The following is a 27,458-nucleotide window of genomic DNA, read 5'->3' as shown; positions in this document are numbered from 1 at the left end:
GGCGGGAGTGTTTCCAGGAGAGAACATAATTCCCCTTGAAGGAAGATCACGTTACTAAAGTAAAAAATTTGAAGGCGCCCTGTGTATATAACACGCTCTTGGCTTTCTGGCCACTATAAAGATAAAGATGGGTCGGGAATGGCGCCGGCTACATTAAAAAGTAATGTGCAGGAATGGTTCAGTTGCCCCGTGTTGATGGTTTTGCCCATAATAAAAATGGCGCCGTAACATGTCAATCGGCACAATCACGTGTTCACAAACCTGGATGAGAGATGGTATGGCTTCAGATGACGAACGGATGTTATTATTCTTTACTTCCGGGTGAGACAAATCGGGCGCCATCTTGTCTTGTTCCCGAAGAAGTAGAAGCATCGAAAGCGTTGGAGAGGTATTACCGGAACGGCGGCGACAAGGGTGTTCCCGAACTAGACTAGGTAAGTGATGGAGAACAATTACACGTGGGCACTTGCCGGACCATTACAACCCTCTTAGTGTCTGTGGCGACGGTAGCGTAACTTAAAATAGGCTGCGTACGCTGCTTGGCGCGACCGCTGGAACCTCATTCCTTTAAAGCGGTGCAGTCCGCCAGACTTGGTAAATCAAAGCGGTGCTTTCGCTGAAAAGGAAATGTCCCTGTTAAAGAGAGTGCTCACGGCCCCATCTTCTAACAGAGTTTTCTCTCGGGCGAGAAGACACTAATTGTTGGGTTCCTGACCGGCCGTTAAACACTGCGCGTGCGCAGTGGGAACCCCCTTGTGGGGAGGGGGTTCGGGGGGCGGAGGAGGCGGGGGCTCCCGACCTGGAGCTTATACCCTTTGAGGCTCCGACTACGCAGGCGCGGTTCCTTAGTTTGTGTTTTTCGGGTGTTCTTACCTAATGATGGGTATTATATGTGTTAAGCTTCAATAAAGGAACAGGTAGTATCCGATAATTCAGTTTTTTACCCTGTGGGGGATGGTATCGTCATCTGAACAAATTGAGCACTAGACAAATTTGTTCGTGGGTTGTTAAATTAACATTCTAGCTTAAGATTTTAATTCAACATTAATCTTTTACATCTTTTTACTTCCTCCTGCCCCCAAATAAAACAAAATAAACTTGGAATTCCTCATTTGAGTGCAGCAGGGCAAAACCAACAGAAACCAGACTACTAAAGATTTACTTGTGGAATTTTTTTGCGAAGTGTCAAAGGGCTTATAGAGAAAATGAAACAGTTCTTTAAAGATGTTCTTGAGAGAGGTTTTTTTTTTTTAACTTACTAAAAGACTTTATGTTTTAGAACAGTTTTTGTTTACGTTGAGCACGTAGGACGTCCCCACTACACACACAGTTTCTCTTATTAATAGATATTAGTATGGTACATTTGTTGCAACTAATGAACCAGTAATGATAAATTATTAACTAAGATCCATAGTTTATTCCTACTTCCTCACATTTTATCTAAAGTCCTTTTTCTGTTCCAGGATCCCAGCTAGGATATCACATTACATTTAGTTGTATATTCTTAGGCTGTATATTCTTGGCTGTGACAGTTTCTCAGGCTTTCTTTGTTTTTGATGACTGTTAAGGGCTGAATTGTGCCCTTCTAAAATTCTTATCTTGAAGTCCCTACCTCAATACCCCAGAACGTGACTGTATTTGGAGAGAGGGTCTTTAAAGACGATGAGGTTACTAGGGTGGACCTTAGCCCAATATATTAATAACTGCTGTCCTTAAGAGAGTAGGACACAGAAGGATGACGATGTGAAGACGTAGGGGGGAAGACAACCATCCACAAGCCAAAGAGAGAGGCCTCAGAATGAAATCAACCCCATAGGTATTAGACTGTACGCCTCCAGAACAGTGAGGAAATAAATTTCTATTGCTTAAGCCACCCAGTCTTTGGTACTTTGTTATGGCAAGCATACCAAATTAATACAGTGACCTTGACATTTTTGAAGAGTATGGGTCAGGTACATTGTAGGGTGCCCTGCTTTTGGAATTTGCCAGACATTTTTCTCATGATTAAAATGGCTTTACGGACTGTGTCAGGGGAAGATCGCAGAGGTAAGATGCCCTTTTCAGCACATGCTATCAAGGATAGATACTATCAAAGTGACTTATCACATTGTTATTGACCTTGATCACCCTTCTGAGTAGTGTTTGTTAGATTTTCCACTGTAAAGTTACTTCCCCCACCCCTTTTTGTACTGTTCTCTTTGGAAGGAAGTCATTTTGCAGAGCCCACGCTTACTGAATGGAGAGTTATGCTCTTCTTCAGGGTGGAATATTTACATAATTTATTTGGAATTCTCTGTGGGAGATTTGTCTCTTCCCTGCCATTTATTTGTTAATTTATTTTATCATATCATTATGGGCCTGTGGATGTTTATTACATAACTTGTATTATAATCCAGTACTTCTTTATTTTGTTGCTGAAATTGTTCCAGCTTTGGCCATTGGCAGCTCTTTGAGTTGTCTACTGTTCTCCTTTGATGTGCTCCTATCAATTTTTTTTTTTTTTTTAGCACTTTATTACTTCCTGGCAGTATACATGCTCCAGACTCATCTTTTACATTTCCTGTCGCAGTCCTAGAATCAGCTATTTATTTAAGGATCCCTGATTCCTTTTTTTGAAGAATGATATTAAAACCAAGTTCTAGTGCCTAGGTGTGCTCATTGCTACTAGGATGTCATTTTGGGCGCTCTCTCTACATTTATTTTTAAATTATTGGTTTTTGGGAGGGGGTTATTTATAACCAACTATCCAATTCTGCAAAGTTTTTTTTTTTTTTTTTTTTTTTTATTTGAGACAGAGTGTCACTCTGTTGCTCAGGCTGGAGTGCAGTGGTGGCACAGTCTTGGCTCACTGCAACCCCCGCCTCCTGGTTTCAAGTGATTGTCCTGCCTCAGCCTGCTAAGTAGCCGGGACTACAGGCATGCACCACCATGCCCGGCTAATTTTTGTATTTTCAGTAGAGTGGAGGTTTCGCCATGTTGGCCAGGCTGGTCTTGAACTCCTGTCCTCAAGTGATCCACCCACCTTGGCCTCCCAAAGTGCTGGGTGTAATCCATCCTCCTCGGCCTCCCAAAGTGCTGGGTGTACAGGCATGAGCCGCCATCCTTGGCCTCCACTTTAAAAAATACGTCTTTTGAGCTACAAGCTGCAAATATTTCAGTATATACTAAAATGCGTGTCACATAAAAGTAGCAAAAATTCTGTTTTCCATATTTCAAACGATTACAAGATTAAGCTTTACCAGTGCCATTTCCACCTAATCTGAATTAAACAAATAAATTCTTTTTTGACTTTGAGGTCAGTCAACTCATATGTGAGACTGAAATGTCAGGGGCGAAGAGAATTTTTGTATTTTCTGGCTTCTCAGCTTTGTGGTTGATTTGAGAAATATTTCATACTATGCATCAAACAATAGATGTGTTTCTGTAGCTCTTTGATTTTGTAGTTGATGCTCAAGGACTTTAAAATACCACATTTTAATTCTCATCCATCTCTGTCACAGTCTTTGAGTGACTTTTGTAAATATTAATGATTGTCACTTTGGCCACGCAGGGTGGCTCATGCCTGTAGTCCCAGCACTTTGGGAGGCCGAGGAGGATGGATCATTGAGGCCAGAAGTTCGAGGATAGCCTGGGCAACGTGGCGAAACTCCATCCCTACTAAAAATACAAACATTATCCTGGCGCGGTGTCGTGCACCTGTAGTCTCAGCTACTCGGGAGGCTGAGGCATGAGAATTGCTTGAACCTGGGAGGTGGAGGTTGCCATAAGCCGAGATCACGCTGCTGCATTCCAGCCTGAGCAACAGAGTGAGACTGTCTCAAAAATAAATAAGTGATTGTTATTTAAACAAGTCGTTTTAGGACCGCAAAGCAATGAAGTTCTAATACAGATCCATTTAAGAAGAGGATAAAATAGATGATGGCCATTTCTGGTTGTATTAGTTTTCTAGGGATACTGTAGCAAATTATCACAAACTGGCTGGTTTCAAACAGTAGAAATTTATTCTTCCACAGTTCGGAAGGCTAACAGTGTAAAACTGAGCTTTTGGTAGGGCCATGCTCTGTAATGGCTTTGTAGGGGATCCTTGTCTTTTCCTAGCTTTTGGTAGTTCTTGTCAATCCTTGATGTTCCTTGGCTTTTAGAGCCATCTACTCCAATCTGTACCACTGTGGTCATGTTACATTGTCCCTGTAAGTGTCTATGTTTCTTTTTTAATAAGGTCCCCCCTAATCAAATGTGAACTCATTGTAATTTGAATACATCTGCAAAGACCCTATTTCCAAATAAGGACATATTCACAAGTATCAGGAGTTAGGACTTCGGTGTATCTGTTGGACGGGGACACAGTTCATACCATAACACTGGTGATAGCTATCACTCGATTTTTTTTGCAGCAGTGTGTGATGGTTTTGATGATCTGATACAAACCTTGGTTTTCATCTTTCTGTTCTTCCCAGACGCCATTTGTTTTCCAAGGAAATAGCAGTTAACTTTACTCCATAAAGGGAAATAACTCTTAGGAAAGTCTTGCAGCCTTGCCCATCACTAATCAGATTTCTCCGAACTTGAAAACTCAAGCCTAACAAACTTTAAAATTAAATCTAAAGGAAGAGTGAATAAATTAGTATCAATTTTTGATGTTATAAAATCACAGTAGCAGTATTGGAATGTCATTTTCATGGTTGAACATTAATGTATTTACTTGCTAACATTTCAGTGAATTATAAATATTTAACCACTTAATATGGACAAAACATTATGGAGAATTTAAATTATTATAAAATGTTTTCTCTTCCCTAAAGAAGATTCTTGTTTGAGCCAAGACAAAAACATGAAAATTTAATGCAGACCCTCTATAAAAAGTATTGTATATCATCTTTAACTTATTAAATGGAAGCTTTCAAACAGTGGAAAAGAACAGGGTAGCAAATGCCCATCTTTAAATTATCAGCATTTTCCAAATCACTTTTAAACCAACTTGTAAATGTCATTTTTAATGGTACAAGGTTATGTTATTTCGTTAAACCATAGTGAAATTTTAAAATATGTATCCATTGATTACTGTGTGTTGTGCCATGTATTCCTTCTGTTTTCTAGGTTTTGCGTTTGTTAGATTTGTTAGTAGTGAAGATGAAGGAAGAAGGAGTAGCGTTCCTGAATCCTTGCCATAAAATCACCTGTAATCTTACTCTTTAATTAAAAAATAGTTAATGAAACTCCTTATCAAGCATTGTGCTATGTGCTGAAACATATATAAAAGTTTAAGTATTTCCTAGTTTTATACCAAGTCTTTACTACAATCTGTCCCTTGTCTACAAAATTTTAACTTAAGTCCAAATTTCGTTTTCATGACCAGAGTTACCTGTTTTGGATAAGATTATCAAAATTTACTCTAAATCCTGTAAGAAAATGAGACAGAGGACATTTGCCCAATGCATGAAAAATGATGCCGCTTGAGGCCTTTTCTTTTTAAGAATGCAGTTATGGGCTGGGTGCAGTGGCTCACGCCTGTAATCCCAGCACTTTGGGAGACCGAGGCGGGCGGATCACAAGGTCAGGAGATTGAGGACCATCCTGGCTAACACGGTGAAACCCCGTCTCCACTGAACATAAAAAATTAGCTGGGCATGGCAGCGGGCACCTGTAGTCCCAGCTATTCGGGAGGCCGAGGCAGGAGAATGGCATGGGCCCGGGAGGCAGAGCTTGCAGTGAGCCGCGATCACGCCACTGTACTCCAGCCTGGGCGAAAGAGCAAGACTCCGTCTCGGAAAAAAAAAAAAAAAAAAAAAAGCAGTTATGTATAGAAAATTACTAAATTACAAAATCATCTCAAAACTGCTAAGCTCTAGGAACTGGAAATAGGAATCATAATTTTAATATTTATTTTATATCTTTCTGTATTCTTTGAATTAGTTTATTCTGTGAATATATATTTTTAGAAAAAATACAGATTTTTTAAAGATATAAAGAACCAAATGAAGCTAATGAACACAGTCCATAATGACTAGTACAGGCAGTAAAAATTACACAAACTTCTTCAACTGTGAGACATTGGGCAAATGTCCTCTGTCTCATTTTCTTACAGGATTTAGAGTAAATTTTGATAATCTTATCCAAAACAGGTAACTCTGGTCATGAAAATGAAATTTGGACTTAATATTAAAATTTTGTAGAAAAGGGACAGATTGTAGTCCCTTTTTTTGTACTTAATGCAGTTTGTACAGTAATACATATCGGTATGTAGAAGTAGAAATCTACCTTATTAATTTTAATGACTGAATAGGAATCTACTGTATGGCTCACTCTTATTTAACTTGCCTTTAATTTCATGTCACTGAAACCAGGTGTTTACTGTTACACAATATGCTGCCGATTTTTTAATTATGGTATGAATATTCACATTCATGGTTTAGGACCCTGCAGTGGAATTGCTGGGTCAGAGGGATGTGCACATACAGTTTTGTTAAGATGCCGTAATGGCAAATTGTCTTTTTTTTTTTTTTTTTTTTTCTGAGGCGGAGTCCTGCTCTGGTCCCCAGGCTGGAGTGCAGTGGTGCGATCTCGGCTTACTGCTACTTCCACCTCCCGAATTCAAGTGATTCTCCTGCCTCAGCCTCCCGAGTAGCTGGGACTACAGACCCATGCCACCATGCCCAGCTAATTTTTTTGTGTTTTTAGTAGAGACGGGTTTCACCATGTTAACCAGGCTGGTCCTGAACTCTTGACCTCAGGTAATCCACCCGCCTCGGCCTCCCGAAGTGCTAGGATTACAGGCGTGAGCCACCGTGCCCAGCCAGTAAATTGTCTTTTAAAAGACTAACCATTTGGTGTTCCACCTATGCCCTCATCCAGTAGTCATCCTCTATAACTAAATCAAGTTTCTCAACTCCAGACTTAATTAAAGCACTTTAATAAAGAGCCCCTAACTTCTAACTTCCTTAACTTACCATCACCTTCTTTACTGTTTTTTTATTCTGCTCTGCTTTTCCCAATTTCACATCTTTTTTCTATTTTTCTCAGCCTAAGTGTCCCAAACATTGTATTACTTGAATAGTAGCTTCCATTAAAACTTTGGGGAAGAACAGCTTCTAAAAATAAAGCAAAAGTAGAAGTGGCTGTTTTAAACATACAGAAAAATAATTATAAGTGATACAAATCAAACTTTTGAAAATATGCAAATTAAAACCTCTGTGCATAGGAAAACTTTTTTTTTTTTTTTTTTTTTTTTTTTTTTTTTTTTAAATAAAAGCTTTAGCCGGGTGCAGTGGTAACACCTATAATCCCAGCACTTTGGGAGGCCAAGAGGGGCAGATCATTTGAGGTCAGAAGTTTGAGACCAGCTTGACCTACATAGTGAAACCCCGTCTCTACTAAAATACAAAAATTAGCCAGGCTTGGTGGTGGGCACTTGTAATCCCAGCTACTCAGGAGGCTGAGGCGGGAGAATCGCTTGAACCCAGGAGGTAGAGGTTGCAGTGAGCCCAGATCACGCCACTGCACTCCAGCCTGGGTGACAGAGCAAGACTCCCTTTCAAAAAAAAAAATAATAATTATAACAATAAAAGCTTCAACCTATGAAACAGGAAGACAAATTTAGACTAAAGAATTCTTTCAAAGATAAGGTGAAACCTCTGTAAGTTTTAGATTTGCTTCTGGAGAAGAAATGGAGTTGAGCAGAAGTGGGTTGGCTTGATGACACTTTTTGTTTTTTGAGACGGTGTTTCTCTCTTGTTGCCCAGGCTGGAGTGCAATGGCAGGATCTCAGCTCTCTGCAACCTCCGCCTCCCAGATTCAAGCAATTCTCCTGTCTCAGCCTCCTAAGTAGCTGGGATTACAGGCACCCGCCACCACACCTGGCTACTTTTTGTGTTTTTTAGTAGAGACAAGGTTTCACCATGTTGGCTAGGCTGGTCCTGAACACCTGACCTCAGGTAATCCACCCGCCTTGGCCTCCCAAAGTGCTGGGATTACATGCGTGAGCTACTGCGCTTGGCCGATCACCTTTTTTTTAAAACCCTGTAATAGTTGTTAACTTGAAGAGTGCTACCAAAAGTGATGGTGGGAAAGCTCTAGTATTGATATTAATCACCACAAATTGAAACTTCCAATGCTTAGTTTTTATGTGTTTTTTATTTAATCCTCACAATAATCCTTTGGGGTGTAGACATTTAGGTCTTCTGTTTTACAGATTGGAAAACCAAGGGTTAGAGCATAACTTACTCATGTTCACACCACTAACAAACAGATGTAGGTAGGCATCCAGAACCAGAGCCTGTGCTCTGAAGTCTAGGTGACAGGTGGTGACCAGAAAACTTAAAAGGGGAACTAAAAAAGTTGTCCATGACAACCATTAAACATGAGTAAGAACAACCTTTATTTAGAGTAATTTCTGGAAAAGTAAATTTATGGATTGGGAATGATGGTAGGGAGTCATTATACATCATTTTCATCAAATAGTTTTAGTAAGTGCACATTTTCAGTTTCAGTAGGCACTTTATAGAGCTGTTGATAATGTCTATATTATATGGGTTTACAATTTAAGATAGGAAAATTATGCATTGAACTCTGATAAGCTGTTAAAGCGCTGGAAAGCACAGGAAGCTTTTTGGTTTTCATAAGTAGAAGTTAACAGCTTCCTCATCATTAGCCTTTAAACAGAAAGTAATAGCTAGACACTGCTTGTTTGTTTAGTGTCTGCTATGTTCAAGATGCTTTCTTGTACCTTATTGAAGATAAAAAGATGAATACGTTTGTCTTTCTGTCAACTGTAAAAGCTGTTGATTGAATAAAAAGGAAACTAAACCATTTCAGGAACAAACTGTTCTCTCCTTGCTAATGTTAATTTCTAAACATAGAATTCTATAGGAAAATTTAAATTAATACATTTTATTACCTTATTGTATCATCTAAGTTAATAACAGGTGGATGAGATCTTCGTTTCAAATGTTTGTTGTTCATTTTTTCTCAATCTCTAAATTGTTTGACATTGTTTTTTATTATGAAGGAATTGTTCAAGTAAATAAAAGATACTTGGAAAGAAATAAGATGTTAAAATGCTTTGCCTCTTCATTTCTGGTGTATCTCTTTTCCTTAACTTTGTTATGATAAAATAATTCCCCATTATAAAGTTAATGCAAGGAAAAGTGACTAACTTGGAGATGATCACACTTATGTTGCATCTCTAGAATTTATTTTTATGCAAATCATGATAATCGATAAGCAGACATCTACTTTTTTTTCCCCCTAGGGCATACATAATCTTGCTGCTATGCTTCGAAGCTGTAGTGTGAATCAACCTAAGTTTTAAACAGAAGGTGAACCTCTGAGGTCAGTTTAAATAGCAGTTGGTGTGTCTTCTTGGTGTTTCCTATTTATTTGTTAACTCTTAATTAAAGTTGTAAGTGAAATTAGTTTTCAAGGGCTCTGATAACCTATTTAACCTTAAAGGGCTCTAAAGGTGTACTTGGGAAACTGGAGAGGACACAAAGGGGAGGAAGAAGGAAACACTGAAGAGGGGTTAGAAAAAGAAATATATTTAACTTGGAACTGATACCCAAACCAGTTGTTGGCCTCATTTGTGCTATCTAGTGCCTATTTTGCCATATTCTAATAATGCTGTTGTAATTGATTAGTGTAACTTGAAGATGGGTACATTTGACTCATAAGGAAATCAAGGTAACAAAAGAAATACACCCCCCATAATCCACAGTGTTTTTCATTTGAGGGATTAGGATCTGCTGCAGATAGAACTATACCTGTATGGCATTCTGGGAATGCTGCGAAGACTGGAGTTGGAAACTTTTAAGGGCCTGAATTGTAATCTCCAGTTGTCCTATTAGAGTTAATGTCTCTATTTTATTGTTATCCAACTTGCCTACTTTTTGTGATCCTGCAATACGAAGGCTTGCCTTTATCTTGTTTTTAGCATACAGGAAAGGATCAGTCTAGAAGGATTCATTTAGTAAACATTTATTAAATGCCTGCTATGAGCTAAGCCTTGGGATACAAAAATAAAGAAGAAACCATGCCCTGGTTGTGTGAGTCACTGGTTCTTGAACAGGGTTGTGTATCAGTATTTGATAAAGTACAAAGAGATTAGACTTGTAAGACTTTTAAACCTTTTATTAGAAATGTTTTCAGACTAGCTTACAGAAAAGTTGAGCTAGTGTGATGATTCCCCCCCATACCATCTCCTAGATTTAATAGTTATTAACATAAAGTACCTTCCCTCCCATCTTTTCCATGCTATTTATATGTTAAGAAACCAGGTCTTGGAGGCTGTCTTACTTTCTGGATTTATACAGTTTATCTCATTTCTTTATTCTGTAAAATTGCTTTATATTGTAAGTAAAATCCAAAAGCTCAGTTGGACTCAGGTAAATATTTATTATGAGAATTCTTAGTGATTCTGTGAGCATAGTAGACACCTAATAATCTGTAGGGGTGGTATTTTGGCAACTTTGAATTTCTGATTTCTCATCAACTTTTTTTGTAAGGTTTCCTGAATTAATATTTTATTACTTTTGGCAATATGATAGTTTTCTAATTATATTCTGCATTTTTCATTTTTATTAGCTGTAATTACTTATGAGGAAGAATTTTTCTTCATCAGCTGAAGCTGTTTGGTTACTATCTTAAAGAAATCTTGATTGGGGAGAAATGAAATCACTTTTTTCCTACAATCTTCAAAATAATTGTCCAGAAATTTATATTGTACAAAAAAATGGATTTTTTTTTTTAAGTCTTTTTTGAGCTAAATTCATTGTTACGCTTGCTATCAAATTCTGAGACCAGCATTAACATAAAATTTTCTACCTCTCGTTCAGTACCCTAAAAATTCTAGTTGCCTCTGGCAAGCTATTGACAAGAATTTTAGACCTCTGATGAAATAAATATATCATCATAAAATAATTTCTGATGTGAGGTTTTAAGATTAAATAACTCACTATAGTTTTTAAACTATGTTTAATTTATTGAAGATAGAAAATCAAGTATATTTTAAAAGAAGGGATGTGGGATCAAGGAGGACAGCCTTGGCAGCAGTGGCCCTTGAACCAGCAACAATGGATGCAGTCATTCCAGCACCAACAGGATCCAAGTAAGGAAACCAATTGAATTTGAAAGGGCGGGGTTGGATATGTGTAAATGGGTAGAAGACACATGATAGGGTTAAGGGATATGGAATTAAGATTGGTGTATTGGACCATTTTATGGTCAGAATTTAATGTTCTCATAAATAGCCTTGCCGTAGCTTATATAGCAGGAAATGGACTTCCCTTTGGAAGACTCTAAAAAGATAGAAAGCTTTTTGAAGATTTTACATTTTTTAAACTGATTTAGTCCTTGTTTTTCTAAAGAAAGAGAAAAGCCTAAAATATGTTGCTTATGAAGAACACACTTATGTGAATTCTGACTCTTAAAGTTGTATATCATATTGAACTGGATGGTATGCTATATCATTTTAAAATATTTTTGCTATGGACTATTTCAGGCACACATAGAAAGGTAGAAGAGTATAGGGAGTCCCCCATTTATTACTTAGCTTTAACAATTATTAACTAGTGACCAATTTTGTTTCATCTGTAAGACCACTTACATTACTGTGCCCTTGCTGGGTTAATCTGATGCTATTTCTTTTTTCAATAGCCATGTATCATTCTGTTATAGGATTGTAACATAATTTAACAAAGCCACTTTTGGATGTTTTATTATTTGTAGCTTTTCACTTTTTAAAACAATTAGCGTAATCTTGTGTACATATCGTTATCCGCTTGTCCAATTATTTTCTTATGAAAAGAGCTAGGTTTGTTAAGTCATGGTAATTTCAGATGCACATTGCCACATGTAACCCCATAGGGGTTATGCCAGTGTTTCAAACTGTATGAGAATATCTATTTAATCTTCATTAAAGTAAGATGCAGAAAAACATATCTTATTCTACTTTGTTTACTTTATTAATATTAGATCTTAATGCATTTTTGAGTGGACTTGCAAAATAAAAAGTATTAAAAAGGTCTTGAAATGTTAAATATAGATACTTTGGAAGAGAGGTCAGGTGCGGTGGCGCACACCTGTAATCCTAGCACTTTGGGAAGCTGAGGTGGGCAAATTGCTTGAGCTCAGGAGTTTGAGGCCAGCCTGGAGAACATGATGAAACCCCGTCGCTACCAGAAATACAAAAATTAGCCAGGCTCATAACCCGGACTCTACATGGATGGATGGATGGATGGATCATGGATGGATAGATGGGTGGGTGGGTGGATAGATGGGTGGGTGGGTGGGTGGATGGATGGATGGATGGATGGATGGATGGATGGATGGATAGATAGATAGATAGATAGATAGATAGATAGATAGATAGATAGATAAAAATTGAAAAATTGAAAAAATATATCTTGGGGGAAGAGTGTCTTCAAGATAGTGGGGAAATGAACTTTGAGTAAAGATTGGCTAAGAAGTTGTAACCAGACTACACTAGTCATGTTTTGGCTAGAGAAGGGAGCCTTTCTTAAAGAAGGGCAACCATGAGGAAAAACAGAATTAGGTAGCTGCACTCATCCAAGGCCTATAGGCTCGAATGCAGGCCTGGAAAGATAAATAGGACATGTTGAAGAAAGAAATGATAGCATTAGATTATTTTTGTGGTGTTTTTTTTTGTAAAGGTGATGACATTTAAAAACTGAGTAAAGTAAGATACAGGGGATAAATTTTAAATGAATTAATATTAGAAATGGGTTAAGAGTGTTCTTGTGGAGTTCTTTTCTGAAAGTGTTAAATAGTTATATTATTTTTTAGCCTGAATATGGGTTATTTGTTAAGCACCCTTTCAGACACAATATGCTTTAATATTTAAGATCTCTCATTTAAAAAATTTTTTTCGGCCGGGCGCGGTGGCTCAAGCCTGTAATCCCAGCACTCTGGGAGGCCGAGGCGGGCGGATCACGAGGTCAGGAGATCGAGACCATCCTGGCTAACACGGTGAAACCCCGTCTCTACTAAAAAAATACAAAAAAAAACTAGCCTGGTGAGGTGGCAGGCGCCTGTAGTCCCAGCTATTCGGGAGGCTGAGGCAGGAGAATGGCGTAAACCCGGGAGGCGGAGCTTGCAGTGAGCTGAGATCCGGCCACTGCACTCCAGCCCGGGCGACAGAGCGAGACTCCGTCTCAAAAAAAAAAAAAAAAAAAAAAAAAAAAAATTTTTTTCTAATTTCCCTCATACCCTCTCTGTCTGAAATATTTAAGATCTAAGGAATGATTGAGATGCTTGTTTTACATAGAGGCACTATTCTTTTAGCTCCTACATTCTGAATGTTGAATTCAATGTTAATTTACGTTAGGCCAGATTGACTGGGCTGCATTGGCCCAAGCTTGGATTGCCCAAAGAGAAGCTTCAGGACAACAAAGCATGGTAGAACAACCACCAGGAATGATGCCAAATGGACAAGATATGTCTACAATGGAATCTGGTCCAAACAATCATGGGAATTTCCAAGGGGATTCAAACTTCAACAGAATGTGGCAACCAGGTTTGTTGTTTATGTTTTCACAATTTTAGGACTTTTAAAAAACAAAATGAAGATTATTATTAAATTTTTAAATTTGCTTAGTAGTATGACTTCCCGAAATTAATGCTTCTTAAAAAATAGGCAGTTTTCAATTTGATTTGACTTTGACATTTTGTGGTTAAAATTATTCTGTACTCATTCTGCTAGCATTGTGGCACTCAGTTTGATTCATTTCTTGGTTCTTCATTCCTAGGCTGACAGGGGCTGGGAACACTCTGGAAACCTCACTTGGCATCTAGGGAAGAGAGCATTCTTTGTCTCTCTATTGCAACCTCTGGCCTTTTCAGAAGCAGCACTGGCAGAGTAAAACATGTCTAGCCTCTAATTAAAGAAAAATTGTGTCACTGTGTGACAAATTAGTCTGTCAAATATACTCTGCCCCGACCATCCGCCTACCTTTTTCTTCCCTTTTTTTTCAGATAGTGATCTTTCATAAGTTTTTGTGTGTTTTACTTTTTTGTTTGTTTTATTTCACAGTATGATGTAGATTTCTTGATGCTAATTCAGTCTTCCATGGCTTGTGTTATTCTTTTTTAATAGTCACTTGAAACTATGGAGGAATTAGCCTCACATTTGGGTATGCTGATGGTGAAGTCATAACCTCCTTTCCCTATTAATACTTTTTGTTTCTCCTTATAAGAATGGAGACCTCAGTTGAGACCAGCCTGGGCAACATAGCAAGGCCCTGTCTCTACAAAAAAAAAAAAAAAAAAAAAAAAAACTTAACAATCAGCCAGACATAGAGGCGCGTGCCTGTAGTCCCAGCTACTCAGGAGGCTGAGGTGGGAGGATTGCTTTAGCCTAGGAGATTGAGACTGCAGTGAGCTGTGATCACGCCACTGCACTCCAGCATGGGTGACAGAATGAGTCCCTCATTTAAAATGAAAAATATGAGAATTCAGATTACTTTTAAAAACATAAATATTTTAGTCTTTGATACTGTGAGGTAGTTCGTTTCTAGCTTTCTTGAAAATGAAATTTCCCCACATTTGAAAATGTTTTCGTTCCTACGTTTAAGTTCTTAAATGACTCCCCCTGGCATCCCTACCCCTTAGTTTTACTCTACTTTGTGACCCCGGACAAGTGGTTTACCTCTGTGTGCCTCAATTTTCCCTCCCGAAATTGGCAAAAATAATACCTGATTTCTCCCTACCTCACAGGGATGTTGTGAGGATAAATGTGTTCGTGTAAGAAAGAAATTATATAAAACCTCAAGGTATTATTTTTGTGGTGTTGTTACTAAACAAAAATATAAAAATTCAACAAAAATAGTGCTTTGGATTTTGGTACATTTGTTAAAAATAACGTTGGGCATTTGGTTAGGATATGAATTAGAGTGGAATTAGCTCATTTTGAATTACATATGACAGTTTAGTTTATTGCTTATTTTTAAGACAAAAGGAGTTTGACCAAGAAGTCATAAGTTGTTTTTTAAATCTGTATGTTTACTGAAAAATCTTTCTTGAGATCTTAAAATTTTGTGTTGATTTTGTTATAACCCCCTGTTGAATGTTTTTATGCCTAAATCTTAAATAGAATGGGGAATGCATCAGCAACCCCCACACCCCCCTCCAGATCAGCCATGGATGCCACCAACACCAGGCCCAATGGACATTGTTCCTCCTTCTGAAGACAGCAACAGTCAGGACAGTGGGGAATTTGCCCCTGACAACAGGCATATATTTAACCAGAACAATCACAACTTTGGTGGACCACCCGATAATTTTGCAGTGGGGCCAGTGAACCAGTTTGACTATCAGGTGAAAGATATTTTGTTGCTTTAATATTGTAGATGTGCACGTAATCCATTCTTTGGAAGTGTCTCATCAAGAATACCTAAGATACGTGTTTCACTTTTCAGACTTGTGTAAATAAGCACATTCTGTCTCAGAAAAGTTATCAATTTTTGAGTATTAAAATAGTTAGAATTTGTTTTCTGATTTTCTTCATTAGGAAAATGGTATAAAAGATCATTAGGGAAAATTTTTGAAAAAAATGTGTAAGTGCAATAGCTATATGATGTTTTGTTTTCTAATTTATATTTCAAAATGGTATATTTAAATGTTAAAGACTAGAAAATGCACACTAATTGAATATAGCTTATGGTTAAGACATGAATAAAACACATCAACATAGATCATTTTCCTAAGTGTAATTCCTTGTGCTATGTAGAATTATGACTGTTTTTCTAGTGTCATTTTTTTTTCCATTCTGACATGACATGTTAATGGAATTGTATATAATTTCCTCTGTAGCATCTAATTCATTCCTAGGGACATAGAACTCTGTGGGGAATAGTGTCATATGCTGGGCTTTATTTACTTTATTCCCTCTGCCAGGTTCTACCCTTAAATTATAGTGCTAGTTGTCATTTTGAAGTAACTGACTGCAATTATTAACTTATAAACTGCTATCATAATTTAAAATTTTGAAAGAAAAATCATTATTTTGTGAATTCTAAGGTAGATTTGATAATGGACATATAATATTCACCTTGAGATGGTAATCCTCTCGTTAATAAATATTCAGATATTTGTTGTATACTTGGTATACAGATAAAACAGTTTTTATCTTGTTTGAAGAAATGTAATGGCAGGGAACATCTGCTTACCCTACTTTTGTGTGGTAGATCCCATGTAAACAAGACAAAGAGCTGTATTGGCAGCTGGCCTAGAAAAGCCTCTGAAAATAGCAAAATTGCAGAAAATATTTAATGATTCAGTAACTTCTATCTTTGCTTATAAATGAATATATCTGCAAGATTATAGAAACACCTTAAATTGTTTAGTTCACTTTTTGTTCACTGTAAGTAGGGTGTTGAAATTGACAAAAATGTCTAGGTAAAGAAAAATTAGTATCTATTTGATGTCTTAGTGTTGGTAGGATTAGCTTGTAAATGGATTTGGAATGAAAAATTTCATATACTTCTTCAAAGTAGCTTATCAGGTGGCTTTTAGAAGCCTCTTTGCATTTACATAGCCAGAAAATCTTAAGAAAAGTAAGCCTAGGTTCTTGGGACTATAGAAGTATCGGTGGATATTAGAGCCATGGAATTCTTGGATGTGCTGCACACATGGATTTCTACTGTCCCAGTTCATAACACACGTGTGTCCCAGAGAGTATATTGTATTAATTTGAAGAAAAAATAAACTGCAATACTCTTTCAGCATGGGGCTGCTTTTGGTCCACCGCAAGGTGGATTTCATCCTCCTTATTGGCAACCAGGACCTCCAGGACCTCCAGCACCTCCCCAGAATCGAAGAGAAAGGCCATCATCATTCAGGGATCGGCAGCGTTCACCTATTGCACTTCCTGTGAAGCAGGAGCCTCCACAAATTGGTAGCTATTTAATTAGTTTAGTGGACCACAATTGGCATGACTTTTTTTTATCATTTTATAAAAGGGATGTCTTATTTTATTAAAATTGTTCAAGTATCTCTGATGTGTTAGGAATTGACACTTTATTTTTTATGGTCATAAAGCTTAAATTTACAAAAATATTGGGCTAAAATATTAAAAGGTTTAAATAATTTTCTTTAAATCTTTACATTAAATTCCAGATTTTGTGATGAAGTGCAAATTTATGCTAGCCATATCATTTTGATATTTTCTTCATTGTGGGCATTTCAATACATTATGCAGATACATGAGCCCTTCTCCTTTGAAACCTAATTGTTCAGTCTCTGTCCACTCTCAGTTCATCTGATGCACTGCTGTGAGATTAATTTTCCTTTGCTTATTTCACTTCCCCTAAGTGTTTTGGCAGAAAATTTCAATTTTTAAATACCATTTTAGAGCCACCCTATTTCAAGTGACAAATACATATTTATGCCACTTTATATCCGGAAAGTTCTAAATCGTTCAGTATTTAATGAACAGGAGCATTTATTAATAAATCTTTATTTTTTACATTTTAGAAAGAGTCTAACTTTACAGCTTTTTTAACTTACTAGCAAATCACTTAATTTTTTCGAGTCTCAGTTTCCTCACCTGGGGAAATAAGTGGAGTAATAGTAGTGATCTCTGAGGGCTTTTAAGGATTAAATTAGATGATGGTTTAACATGCTTTCATGGTGTCCTGGCAGAGTGTAAGCACTAGAGCAGTGTTCCCTACTGTTATTAAAAGTGATGGCATTTAAGAAAACCTGATATTTAATGGGATATTTTTTTAATTTACTCACAAGTTTGTAGAAATATTTTACTTAATTGACTTGTGTATATTCCCATGTGAAACAGACGCAGTAAAACGCAGGACTCTTCCAGCTTGGATCCGTGAAGGCCTTGAAAAAATGGAACGTGAAAAGCAGAAGAAATTGGAGAAAGAAAGAATGGAACAACAACGTTCACAATTGTCCAAAAAAGAAAAAAAGGCCACAGAAGATGCTGAAGGAGGGGATGGCCCTCGTTTACCTCAGAGAAGTAAATTTGTAAGTAGAATCCCCAACAGGAAGTGCCATGTGATAATCTTGTTTGTGTGAAAACTTTACTGAAATAGATATTTTATTTTAGTCTACAGGAAAGTATTAGAGTGATGTTCCTAAGATTACGTTCATTAAGTGTATTGAGGATTATGTTTTTATATATGTGTTACTGAAGATACAGTAAGGAGAAAATGGAAAACAAGTTTATAAACATTTCATTCCAGAGAGCTGGCTAGATCTTGATAAACAATCTGTATTCGTTCATGATGGTACAGGTGACACCCTAGTGGTACATTATAAAACAAATCTACCTTAAAATAGTAATAGAGAAATATAATCTCCCTCTTTTGAACATTTAAACATATACCTGAGGATGTAATAATTTTTATTGTTTTTGACATGAGCACTGGAAGTATAACAACATTTTAAAGTCTTTAAATCTTCATCAGTTAGATGGCTTGAGTGGTTTAGGAACTTTTTTATTCAGCAGGTATGATAGCCACAGCACTGGCCAGTACGCAACTCAGAAAATTGGTCTGTCTTCCACGACCATTTTGTGGTTTAGAAATAAGTCTCAAGAAGAGCAGAATAACTAGATTTTGGCAGGCTTTAGTTTCGCTTAAATTCCGTAAATTACTTTTATTTTCCCCAAAAGACATACACCAAATCTGTGTTTCTCTTCTAGATGTTAATTAACAAAAATAAGAAACAACAGAAAAACACCGTTGAAGCTTACTCTTTTTGTCTTTTTAGGCAGTTGGGGGATCAGGGCCTCACTCTGTTGCCCAGGCTGGAGAGCAGTTGCACAATCATAGCTCACTGTAGCCTTGAACTCCTGGACTCAATCAGTCCTCTCAACTCAGCCTTCTAAGTGCATAGCTAGGACTACAGGTGCACACCACCACTCCCACCTAATTTTTGTATTTTTTGTAGAGATGGGGTTTCACCGTGTTGCCCAGACTGGTCTTGAACTCCTGGCTTCAAGTGATTCTCCCACCTTGGCCCCCCAAAGTGCTAGGATTACAGACATGAAGCACTCTGCCCACTCATTTTTTTAAAAAAAAATCCTTACATGAAATAGTGGTGTTCCAAATTTTTTTAATCATCAAAAATTTGTTTGAAAATTATCCTTCCTCTTTCCTCCCAAATGCCTGTGGGATTGTGTTACATATATTTTTCCCCTGGTTCAGGTAGTCTTTCCACAGTAGTATCTAGGTGGTCATCTTGTCTTTTACATACTAGGATTATTAAAAGTGACTGGGGACACTTCTCTGACAAAGGAAAGAGTCACATGCTATCTGGATCTTGAAACCTAAAACCATACAAAGACAGGAGACAAACTGCTGGCATTTGTTTAATCTGAAGTAGACCTTGTTTTTATCTTTTCATTATGGAGCTAAAAAGAAGCAAGTTTTACTGAGTTTCAGGGCCAGTTGAGAACTTGGCCCTGAAAAATGTGATTAGAGATTTTTCATTTTAAGTTGTGCAACTTTAGATAAATAGCTTAAATATATAGCTGTAAAAGTTATACTGAATAATATGTCTATGGTCCGTTTATCCAAAGTTCTATAAGCCTCTCAGGCCCATTATATGTAATAGATAATAATTAAATCAGTCTCTGGGCATTATGTTTTTCTGGGTATTTATAAAATAAGTTTAAAATTGACTAAGGGAAAAAGAAAATTGAAAAAATAATTTATTTTCCTAAGCCATCTTGTAATCTTACATTTTTCCCAGGTTATACTTTTTAAATTATTAAATGAAATCTGTAATAAATATAATTTAAATAGCAATTTCACTCATATTTCTGCTTCATAGGCTTTTTAGTTTGGGGTTTAAGATTTTCTGTATGTAAGATAAGGATTTTACATTATACACATGAATTTGGACTACCATACTATTATTTTTTTATAGGATAGTGATGAGGAAGAAGAAGACACTGAAAATGTTGAGGCTGCAAGTAGTGGGAAAGTCACCAGAAGTCCATCCCCAGTTCCTCAAGAAGATCATAGTGACCCTGAGATGACTGAAGAGGAGAAAGAGTATCAAATGGTAGAATGTTAAAGTTCTGACTATGTACATGGATTTATTTTGTTTGCAATTTTTTTTTGGAGACAATATTAGAGGAAAAAATAGAAACTAGAACTGCTGACCAGTATTATTAATTGAAGAGATGCTCCTTTTAACTTAAAACAATTATAGAAACTTTCATTAATAGGGACTTTTTTAAATGTTTTGATTTCAGGCTGGGGTAATCCTAGTACTTCACGGGGGGCCACAGCAGGGGGATTGCTTGAGTCCAGGAGTTCAAGACCAACCTGGGCACTATAGTGAGACCTTGTCTCTACAAAAAATTAGCCAGGCATAGTGAGGTGCACCTGTAGTCCCAGCAACTCAGGAGGTGGTGGGAGGATTGTTTGAGCCTGGGAAGCGGAGGTTGCAGTGAGCTGAGGTGGTGCCACTGTATTCCATCCTGGGTGACAGAGTGAGACCCTGTCTTAGAAAAAAAGAAAAAAGTGTTTTGAATTCAGTGTCTCTACTATACAGATACATTCATAATATTTTTTTCTTTGATCCATATGATTTTGGAATTTTTTTTTTTTTTCTTTTGGAGACGGAGTCTCGCTCTGTTGCCCAGGCTAGAGTGCAATGGTGGGATCTCGGCAAACTGCAACCTCTGCTTCCTGGGTTCAAGCAGTTCTCCTGCCTCAGCCTCCCAAGTAGTTGGGATTACAGGTGCCCACCACCATGCCCGACTAATTTTTTGTATTTTTTTAGTAGAGACAGGGTTTTGCCATGTTGTTCAGGCTGGTCTCAAACACCTGACCCCAGGTGATCTGCCCACCTCGGCCTCCCAAAGTGCTGGGATTAGGGATTACAGGCGTTAGCCATTGCACCCAGGCTAGAATTTTTTTGAAGTTTTGATGTTAACAGAAAAAGGTTCAGGATACTTTATTCCTTGGAATGGCTGCTCTGATGTCTAAAAATATTTTATAAATTGGCTTTGTGGCTGGGCATGGTGGCTCACGCCTGTAATCCCAGCACTTTGGGAGGCCAAGGCAGGCAGATCACTTGAGATCAGGAGTTTAAGACCAGCCTGGCCAACATGGTGAAACCCCATCTCTACTGAAAATACAAAAATTAGCTGGGTGTGGTGGTGCACACCTGCAGTTCCAGCCACTTGGGAGACTGAGGCAAGAGAATCGCTTGAACCCAGGAGGTGGGGGCTGCAATGAGCCAATATCACGCCATTATGATCCAACCTGGGCAACAGAGTGAGACTCTGTCTGGAAAAAAAAAATGACTTTGTATTTTAATATTTTTGAAGATGTCACACTATTGGTAGCTATAATCATTAGAAATACTGTATAAAATGCTCTTTTTTAGATGTTGCTGACAAAAATGCTCCTGACAGAAATTCTGCTGGATGTCACAGATGAAGAAATTTATTACGTAGCCAAAGATGCACACCGCAAAGCAACGAAAGGTATATTTTGGTGTTTTTGATTTTGCTTTTCCTGGGGTATTTTGGTTCTGATGACTATTTTGGACTTTTTTTGTTGTCCTTGTTGGATTTCTACCAGATATTTGAATATTCTCTTGCATGTTTTAACTCTTAAAGATTAGATATGTAGACACCATATTAAAGCTATACAAATATTTTTGTTTTATCTGACCTACATGAGTACAAATTAGCAGTCATGCTGTTGTCCTCTAAAATGTATTGTGGAAAATTCCTGATGTTCAGTTTATTTCACCTGATTTTTTTTATAGATAACATGGCATTGTATGACTTCTGATACAGTTTATTTTGACTAATGAATTTTGAATTATCAACCTTCAGTTTTTAGTTTACCAGTTATCTCTTACAGAAGCAAGTGATTCCCTACCCCTATATTTTAGTAACACCTTAAAAAATGTATTGAAAACAAAAATTAAGTTACATGTCATAATCTCAGAAATAGACATACAGATATACTTGTCAACATTTTTTCTCATTATAAACCAATTTCAGCTCACATCAGAGTTATAATTTCAAAGCCAGACATGATACTGGTTTAAAATGAATGTTATGTTTTTAATGTTTCTTCTCTCCCCAAAAAGCAGCAATAGTAGTAGATTTAACAATACCATAGACTCATGACTATGAAATCGTGGCTATTTGTGTTAACATGTTGTTCCTGTTGTTGATGTGATACAAAGCTCCTGCAAAACAGCTGGCACAGTCCAGTGCACTGGCTTCCCTCACTGGACTCGGTAAGTGTTTTCCATATTTGTGAAAGGGCCTAAAGGGAAAAATCACACATACATTGTCTCTCTACGTGTTCTGTTTTGAAACTGTATTAGTCCTACTCAGTTTATAAAATCCTAGGTCTTAGGGTTATGTCATCCTGTCTAAAAAGGTTTGCCTATTTTTTTGACTGACTCATTCACAGTGAGAAATTTATAAATGTGATGGTTAATTCATAGTTTATTGGGGCAAGTTATATTGGAAGATTTCCTTATTGCTCCAATATATGCATTTTATATATATATATATATAATTATATATGAACACCTATAGTTTGTACTTGATAATTCATAATTTAGCCATGATAATATCTAAGCTCACTTTCAGAATTATTGCATACATGCCTTAGGGAAGAACCTATCCACTAATGTTTTTAATAACTTACATAGATTGTGTTGTGGCAAGTCAAGTTTTAATATAGAGGAAAGGGTTTATCTTATAGTAAAACAGTAGTGATGTGTTCATAATTTACTATTTGCGTGGTATATTATCAAGGCTGTAAAAGCCTGAATTTGCCTTTTCCACATCTTCATTTCAAATTAATTTTTGTGAGGACGCAGAGAAGTGGGTAGAACCAAATGCCCATGTGGTTTTTGTTATGGTTATTTATATCATTTCAGGGTGGGGAGTAGTTTCAGCACCATAATATTCCTGTACCAGGGAGATTATAGTATTCTAATTTTTTCAGGGAAAAATTGCTTAGCTCTAGGGATTTCTAAACTTTGAACAATAAAAGTTAGTTTTAGAAATACTTTCAGGGTCATGATTAAGCCTTAGTGTGGCTTTGTTACTGCCCTGTTAAGTAGTTTTGTTGGTTAGTATGGACAGTACAGCAAACCCATTATGATTCCTTTACAGTGAGAAAGATATGAAATAGTCCAGAAAGAGTAAGATATTAAGTAACCTTTGCCTGAAGGTTCTGTGAACTCCTTAAGCATTTGAATGTATACTTCTCCCCACCCCGAATAAGCATATTCTTCTGGGAAAAGGCAATGAAAAAAGAAATGAGCTTTCTTCTCAGACCTTGAAAAGTTTTTAGTGCATAGTATAACTTTTTTCATATGATAGACTGAGCTTTATGCACACAGGTGGACTGGGTGGTTATGGATCAGGAGACAGCGAAGATGAGAGGAGTGACAGAGGCTCTGAGTCATCTGACACTGATGATGAAGAATTACGGCATCGAATCCGGCAAAAACAGGAAGCTTTTTGGAGAAAAGAAAAAGAACAGCAGCTATTACATGATAAACAGATGGAAGGTGTAGTATCTTTTAGACTTAATTTTGGTCCAGTTTTGTATTTCTTTTTATTTTTTAACCAACCTAAAAATATCAAAGGATAAAATAAAGGCTGTATTATAAATAACATGTGATATAACTGAAACTAAAGTCAGAATTTTTGTTTGGTTGTTTTAGGAGCCATTCATTGCAGTGGCTATAAGCCAAGCTATTTAGGGTATTTTTATTTCTTGTTAAAATTATTGAAATGAAAAAGATTACTTTTGAAATGGGAAAAATATATTTGTAAGACTATCGAAAAGTAATTTGTAGCTAGGATATATAAGGATAATAGAGAACCTAGAAGTTTTTTACTTAAGATACTTTACATAACAGGAATAACAAAAGAGAAAATTTACTTAGAATTTCTTCTTTGAAAAATCTAAGAAAGGTAATTAAGAGTTAGCAGCTAAGACTTCCCTATAAACCACTTATATTTACCTTTAAAATTTTGCTTTAGTTGGACAAAAGGGAAGTCTTTTCCTACTTGCCTCACACGCACCTCTACATCTTGATACTGTATTTTGCTACACTGTCCAGCAGGGTAACTTAACGAACTACAAGCTATAGAGGACTTGAAATGTGGCTAGGCATATGCTGTAGGTATAAATTACATGCTAGATTTCAAAAGCTTTACTTGAAAAGAGAATTTTAAAAAATTTATTATGTGTTGAAATGATAATATTTTTGGTATATTAGGTTATTTTAGTTGTTTCTTCTTACTTTTTTAGTGTGGTTACTAAAAAATTTTGAATTACTTATATGGCTTGCATTGTAATTCTGTTGAAAGTGGTGTTCTGTTGTTGCAGTCTGGTAGCTTGACATTTGGTAGTATGATAATTTTACATTCACATTTTCTTAGTGTTTTTGTCTTTTTCTGTTTCAGAAGAAAAGCAACAGACAGAAAGGGTTACAAAAGAGATGAATGAATTTATCCATAAAGAGCAAAATAGTTTATCACTACTAGAAGCAAGAGAAGCAGACGGTGATGTGGTTAATGAAAAGAAGAGAACTCCAAATGAAACCACATCAGTTTTAGAACCAAAAAAAGAGCATAAAGAAAAAGAAAAACAAGGAAGGAGTAGGTCGGGAAGTTCTAGTAGTGGTAGTTCCAGTAGCAATAGCAGAACTAGTAGTACTAGTAGTACTGTCTCTAGCTCTTCATACAGTTCTAGCTCAGGTAGTAGTCGTACTTCTTCTCGGTCTTCTTCTCCTAAAAGGAAAAAGAGACACAGTAGGAGTAGATCTCCAACAATCAAAGCTAGACGTAGCAGGAGTAGAAGCTACTCTCGCAGAATTAAAATAGAGAGCAATAGGGCTAGGGTAAAGATTAGAGATAGGAGGAGATCTAATAGAAATAGCATTGAAAGAGAAAGACGACGAAATCGGAGTCCTTCCCGAGAGAGACGTAGAAGTAGAAGTCGCTCAAGGGATAGACGAACCAATCGTGCCAGTCGCAGTAGGAGTCGAGATAGGCGTAAAATTGATGATCAACGTGGAAATCTTAGTGGGAACAGTCATAAGCATAAAGGTGAGGCTAAAGAACAAGAGAGGAAAAAGGAGAGGAGTCGAAGTATAGATAAAGATAGGAAAAAGAAAGACAAAGAAAGGGAACGTGAACAGGATAAAAGAAAAGAGAAACAAAAAAGGGAAGACAAAGATTTTAAGTTCAGTAGTCAGGATGATAGATTAAAAAGGAAACGAGAAAGTGAAAGAACATTCTCTAGGAGTGGTTCTATATCTGTTAAAATCATAAGACATGATTCTAGACAAGATAGTAAGAAAAGTACTACCAAAGATAGTAAAAAACATTCAGGCTCTGATTCTAGTGGAAGGAGCAGTTCTGAGTCTCCAGGAAGTAGCAAAGAAAAGAAGGCTAAGAAGCCTAAACATAGTCGATCGCGATCCATGGAGAAATCTCAAAGGTCTGGTAAGAAGGCAAGCCGCAAACACAAGTCTAAGTCCCGATCAAGGTAGTATACTTTTTAAAGTATTTTGTCTGATTTTTTAAAAAATTTGACTGAATTTATTCAAAGTTGAAAGTGTCCTTTCTCTCTCTCTTTAATAAACTCAGTTTGGTACTTGATAAATAATCATAGTCTTAAATGTTAGAAATCCTATATAATATTATTTATTTAAAATTGCAGATTTGTAGTTTAAAATACATTTTTATTTTTAAATTTTGTCTTTTCCCTTTTTTTTCAGATCAACAACCCCTCCCCGTCGTAAACGCTGAGGAATGATGTGGCAAGAATGCCATGATGTTGTTTAAAAAAATTCCATGAGTTTTAAGGGCTTGTCTCATTATAGAGGCACATTGTGGCTGTGTAGGTGAAACCAGAATCTTTTTTTTTTTTTAATCTGTAAATAGGTGTACTTTTTCCAATGCTGCTCCAAGTTACTTAATAGGATTTCTTTGTATTACATTTTTTTCAAAAAATATAGTGCATAATAAGACTATAAACATGCCATTCTCTTTCAGCTGTAATGTTCTTAAAATTATTCTTGAATGTACTGTGATGTCAATAAAGCTCTTTAGTTCATTTTTGTTAAACTCTTGCACCTTAATTTTATGGTTTTAATCTAAGGAACGTACTTTTATCAAAAGGCAGCTGGAATTTTGTATAACAGGTTTTAAAGGTACCTTCTCTCACCTCCCCCAAAGAAAATGGTTTTTACTTAATAGTCTGTCAAAGTTTGTAAATTGTACCCATGGACTTTTGTCAGATTCCAACTTTAAGGCTATGAAAGAGGGCTAGAAATAGACCTTTACTTTTCATTTGGAAGTATTTGACAACTTTCTAAACTTTTCTTCCTATTTTGGGGATTTTCAAGTAATATATTCTCTGTGTGTATAACGTGTGGTTCACTCCTGTAAAATGAAATTGCTGGAATCAATCAAGCCAGTGCACCAGTAGAGTTATTTGTAAGGAACAATTGTGTTTGACACTAATAGTCAAGTCTGGAACTATATTCTACAGTCACTTCTGTTTTAGAAGCATTTTGAAACACTTTTTGGGGTTATAGAAATAAGACTCATGATTCAATATATTTATTTATATTTTTAAAGTATAATATGACCTCAAATTAATGGAGGAATGCTGTATTATGCAGGTTTGTGTCAATTTCATGACATTAAAATTGTCTGATTTTGTCCGTTTCTTAAAATTATGATTAGTGAGTGGTCTAACAGTTTAAGGCATTGATAACTTACGAGTAGAATGGGGCTCTCAAAGCATTTTAACTCAGTTGCTTTCAGGGTCCTTTTTTTTTTATGTAATCACTTATTCAGTGATAAATGAATCTCTGAAAACAAATGCTTTTACATTTTAATTTTAAAAGAAAACAGGTGCAGGCCACAGAAAAGTTTTAAAGTATGCCTTCTTACCAGCAATAGTTAATTTTAAAAATCATGCCAGATTTTTGCCAAGATCAGTGTTTCCTCAACATGAAGATAGAAATAGATTTGTATAGTGTGCTCTTGTACCTCTACATAGGTTATTATATAATTTTGAGCAGTTATACATTTATCTAAAGGAAATAAATCAACTGTGAATAAATGCATGTTTACCAAAATGGCTGTTTACAGTGCATTTAGTTCTGATATCTATAAAGATGACATTTCACAGAATAACTTTAAAATAGTTTGGAATTCTATATAGTCTAGACATCAATCACATCTGGAGACAAAATAAAGGAAAATGTGCAATATTTTTTATGTAGGTGAGCTAACACAGTGTACCTAATTACAGAATTATCTGATTAATTTGTAATAGATAAGTTGTATAACATTTTCATATCTTAAAATGTTTTTTAGATCAATCTTGAAGTGAAATATTATTTTCAAAATAAAATTCTACAGAAAAATTCTGTTGGCTATGATATGCACATTTTTGGGCAAGATA

The 27,458-nt window shown here is 36.4% G+C and overlaps 2 protein-coding genes across 5 annotated transcripts in view; one reads left to right on the top strand and one right to left on the bottom strand.

Moving 5' to 3' along the window:
• Positions 1 to 372, bottom strand: part of LOC126952183 (uncharacterized) — a 75,726-nt gene extending 75,354 nt beyond the window's left edge. For both annotated transcript variants that reach the window (XM_050786595.1, XM_050786596.1), the window contains exon 1: positions 262 to 372. In XM_050786595.1, coding sequence (XP_050642552.1) covers positions 262 to 372 — 111 coding nt within the window. The remainder of the gene's footprint in view (positions 1 to 261) is intronic.
• PNISR (PNN interacting serine and arginine rich protein) lies at positions 6 to 27,420 on the top strand. Of its 3 annotated transcripts, none has more exons than XM_050786583.1 (13): positions 6 to 434; positions 9,248 to 9,327; positions 10,980 to 11,098; positions 13,337 to 13,525; positions 15,101 to 15,324; positions 16,732 to 16,903; positions 17,801 to 17,991; positions 19,900 to 20,037; positions 21,373 to 21,472; positions 22,189 to 22,242; positions 23,365 to 23,535; positions 24,440 to 25,526; positions 25,759 to 27,420. In XM_050786583.1, exons 3-13 carry the CDS (start codon positions 11,011 to 11,013, stop codon positions 25,787 to 25,789), a joined length of 2,445 nt encoding a protein of 814 aa, XP_050642540.1. In that variant the 5' UTR covers positions 6 to 434; positions 9,248 to 9,327; positions 10,980 to 11,010; the 3' UTR covers positions 25,790 to 27,420. The 3 variants fall into 3 exon arrangements, with proteins under 3 accessions (XP_050642540.1, XP_050642543.1, XP_050642541.1); XM_050786584.1 differs by having other exon boundaries at positions 312 to 434; positions 10,984 to 11,098; XM_050786586.1 differs by lacking the exons at positions 19,900 to 20,037; positions 21,373 to 21,472; positions 22,189 to 22,242; ... (1 more) ...; positions 24,440 to 25,526; positions 25,759 to 27,420 and having other exon boundaries at positions 16,790 to 16,903; positions 17,801 to 17,882.
• Positions 27,421 to 27,458: the final 38 nt, after the last annotated feature.

This window comes from Macaca thibetana, chromosome 4 (genome assembly GCF_024542745.1).
Source record: "Macaca thibetana thibetana isolate TM-01 chromosome 4, ASM2454274v1, whole genome shotgun sequence".
Taxonomy (NCBI): domain Eukaryota; kingdom Metazoa; phylum Chordata; class Mammalia; order Primates; family Cercopithecidae; genus Macaca; species Macaca thibetana.
The sequence above is the reverse complement of the archived record's forward strand: the minus strand, read 5'-3'. Positions and strand labels throughout refer to the sequence as shown.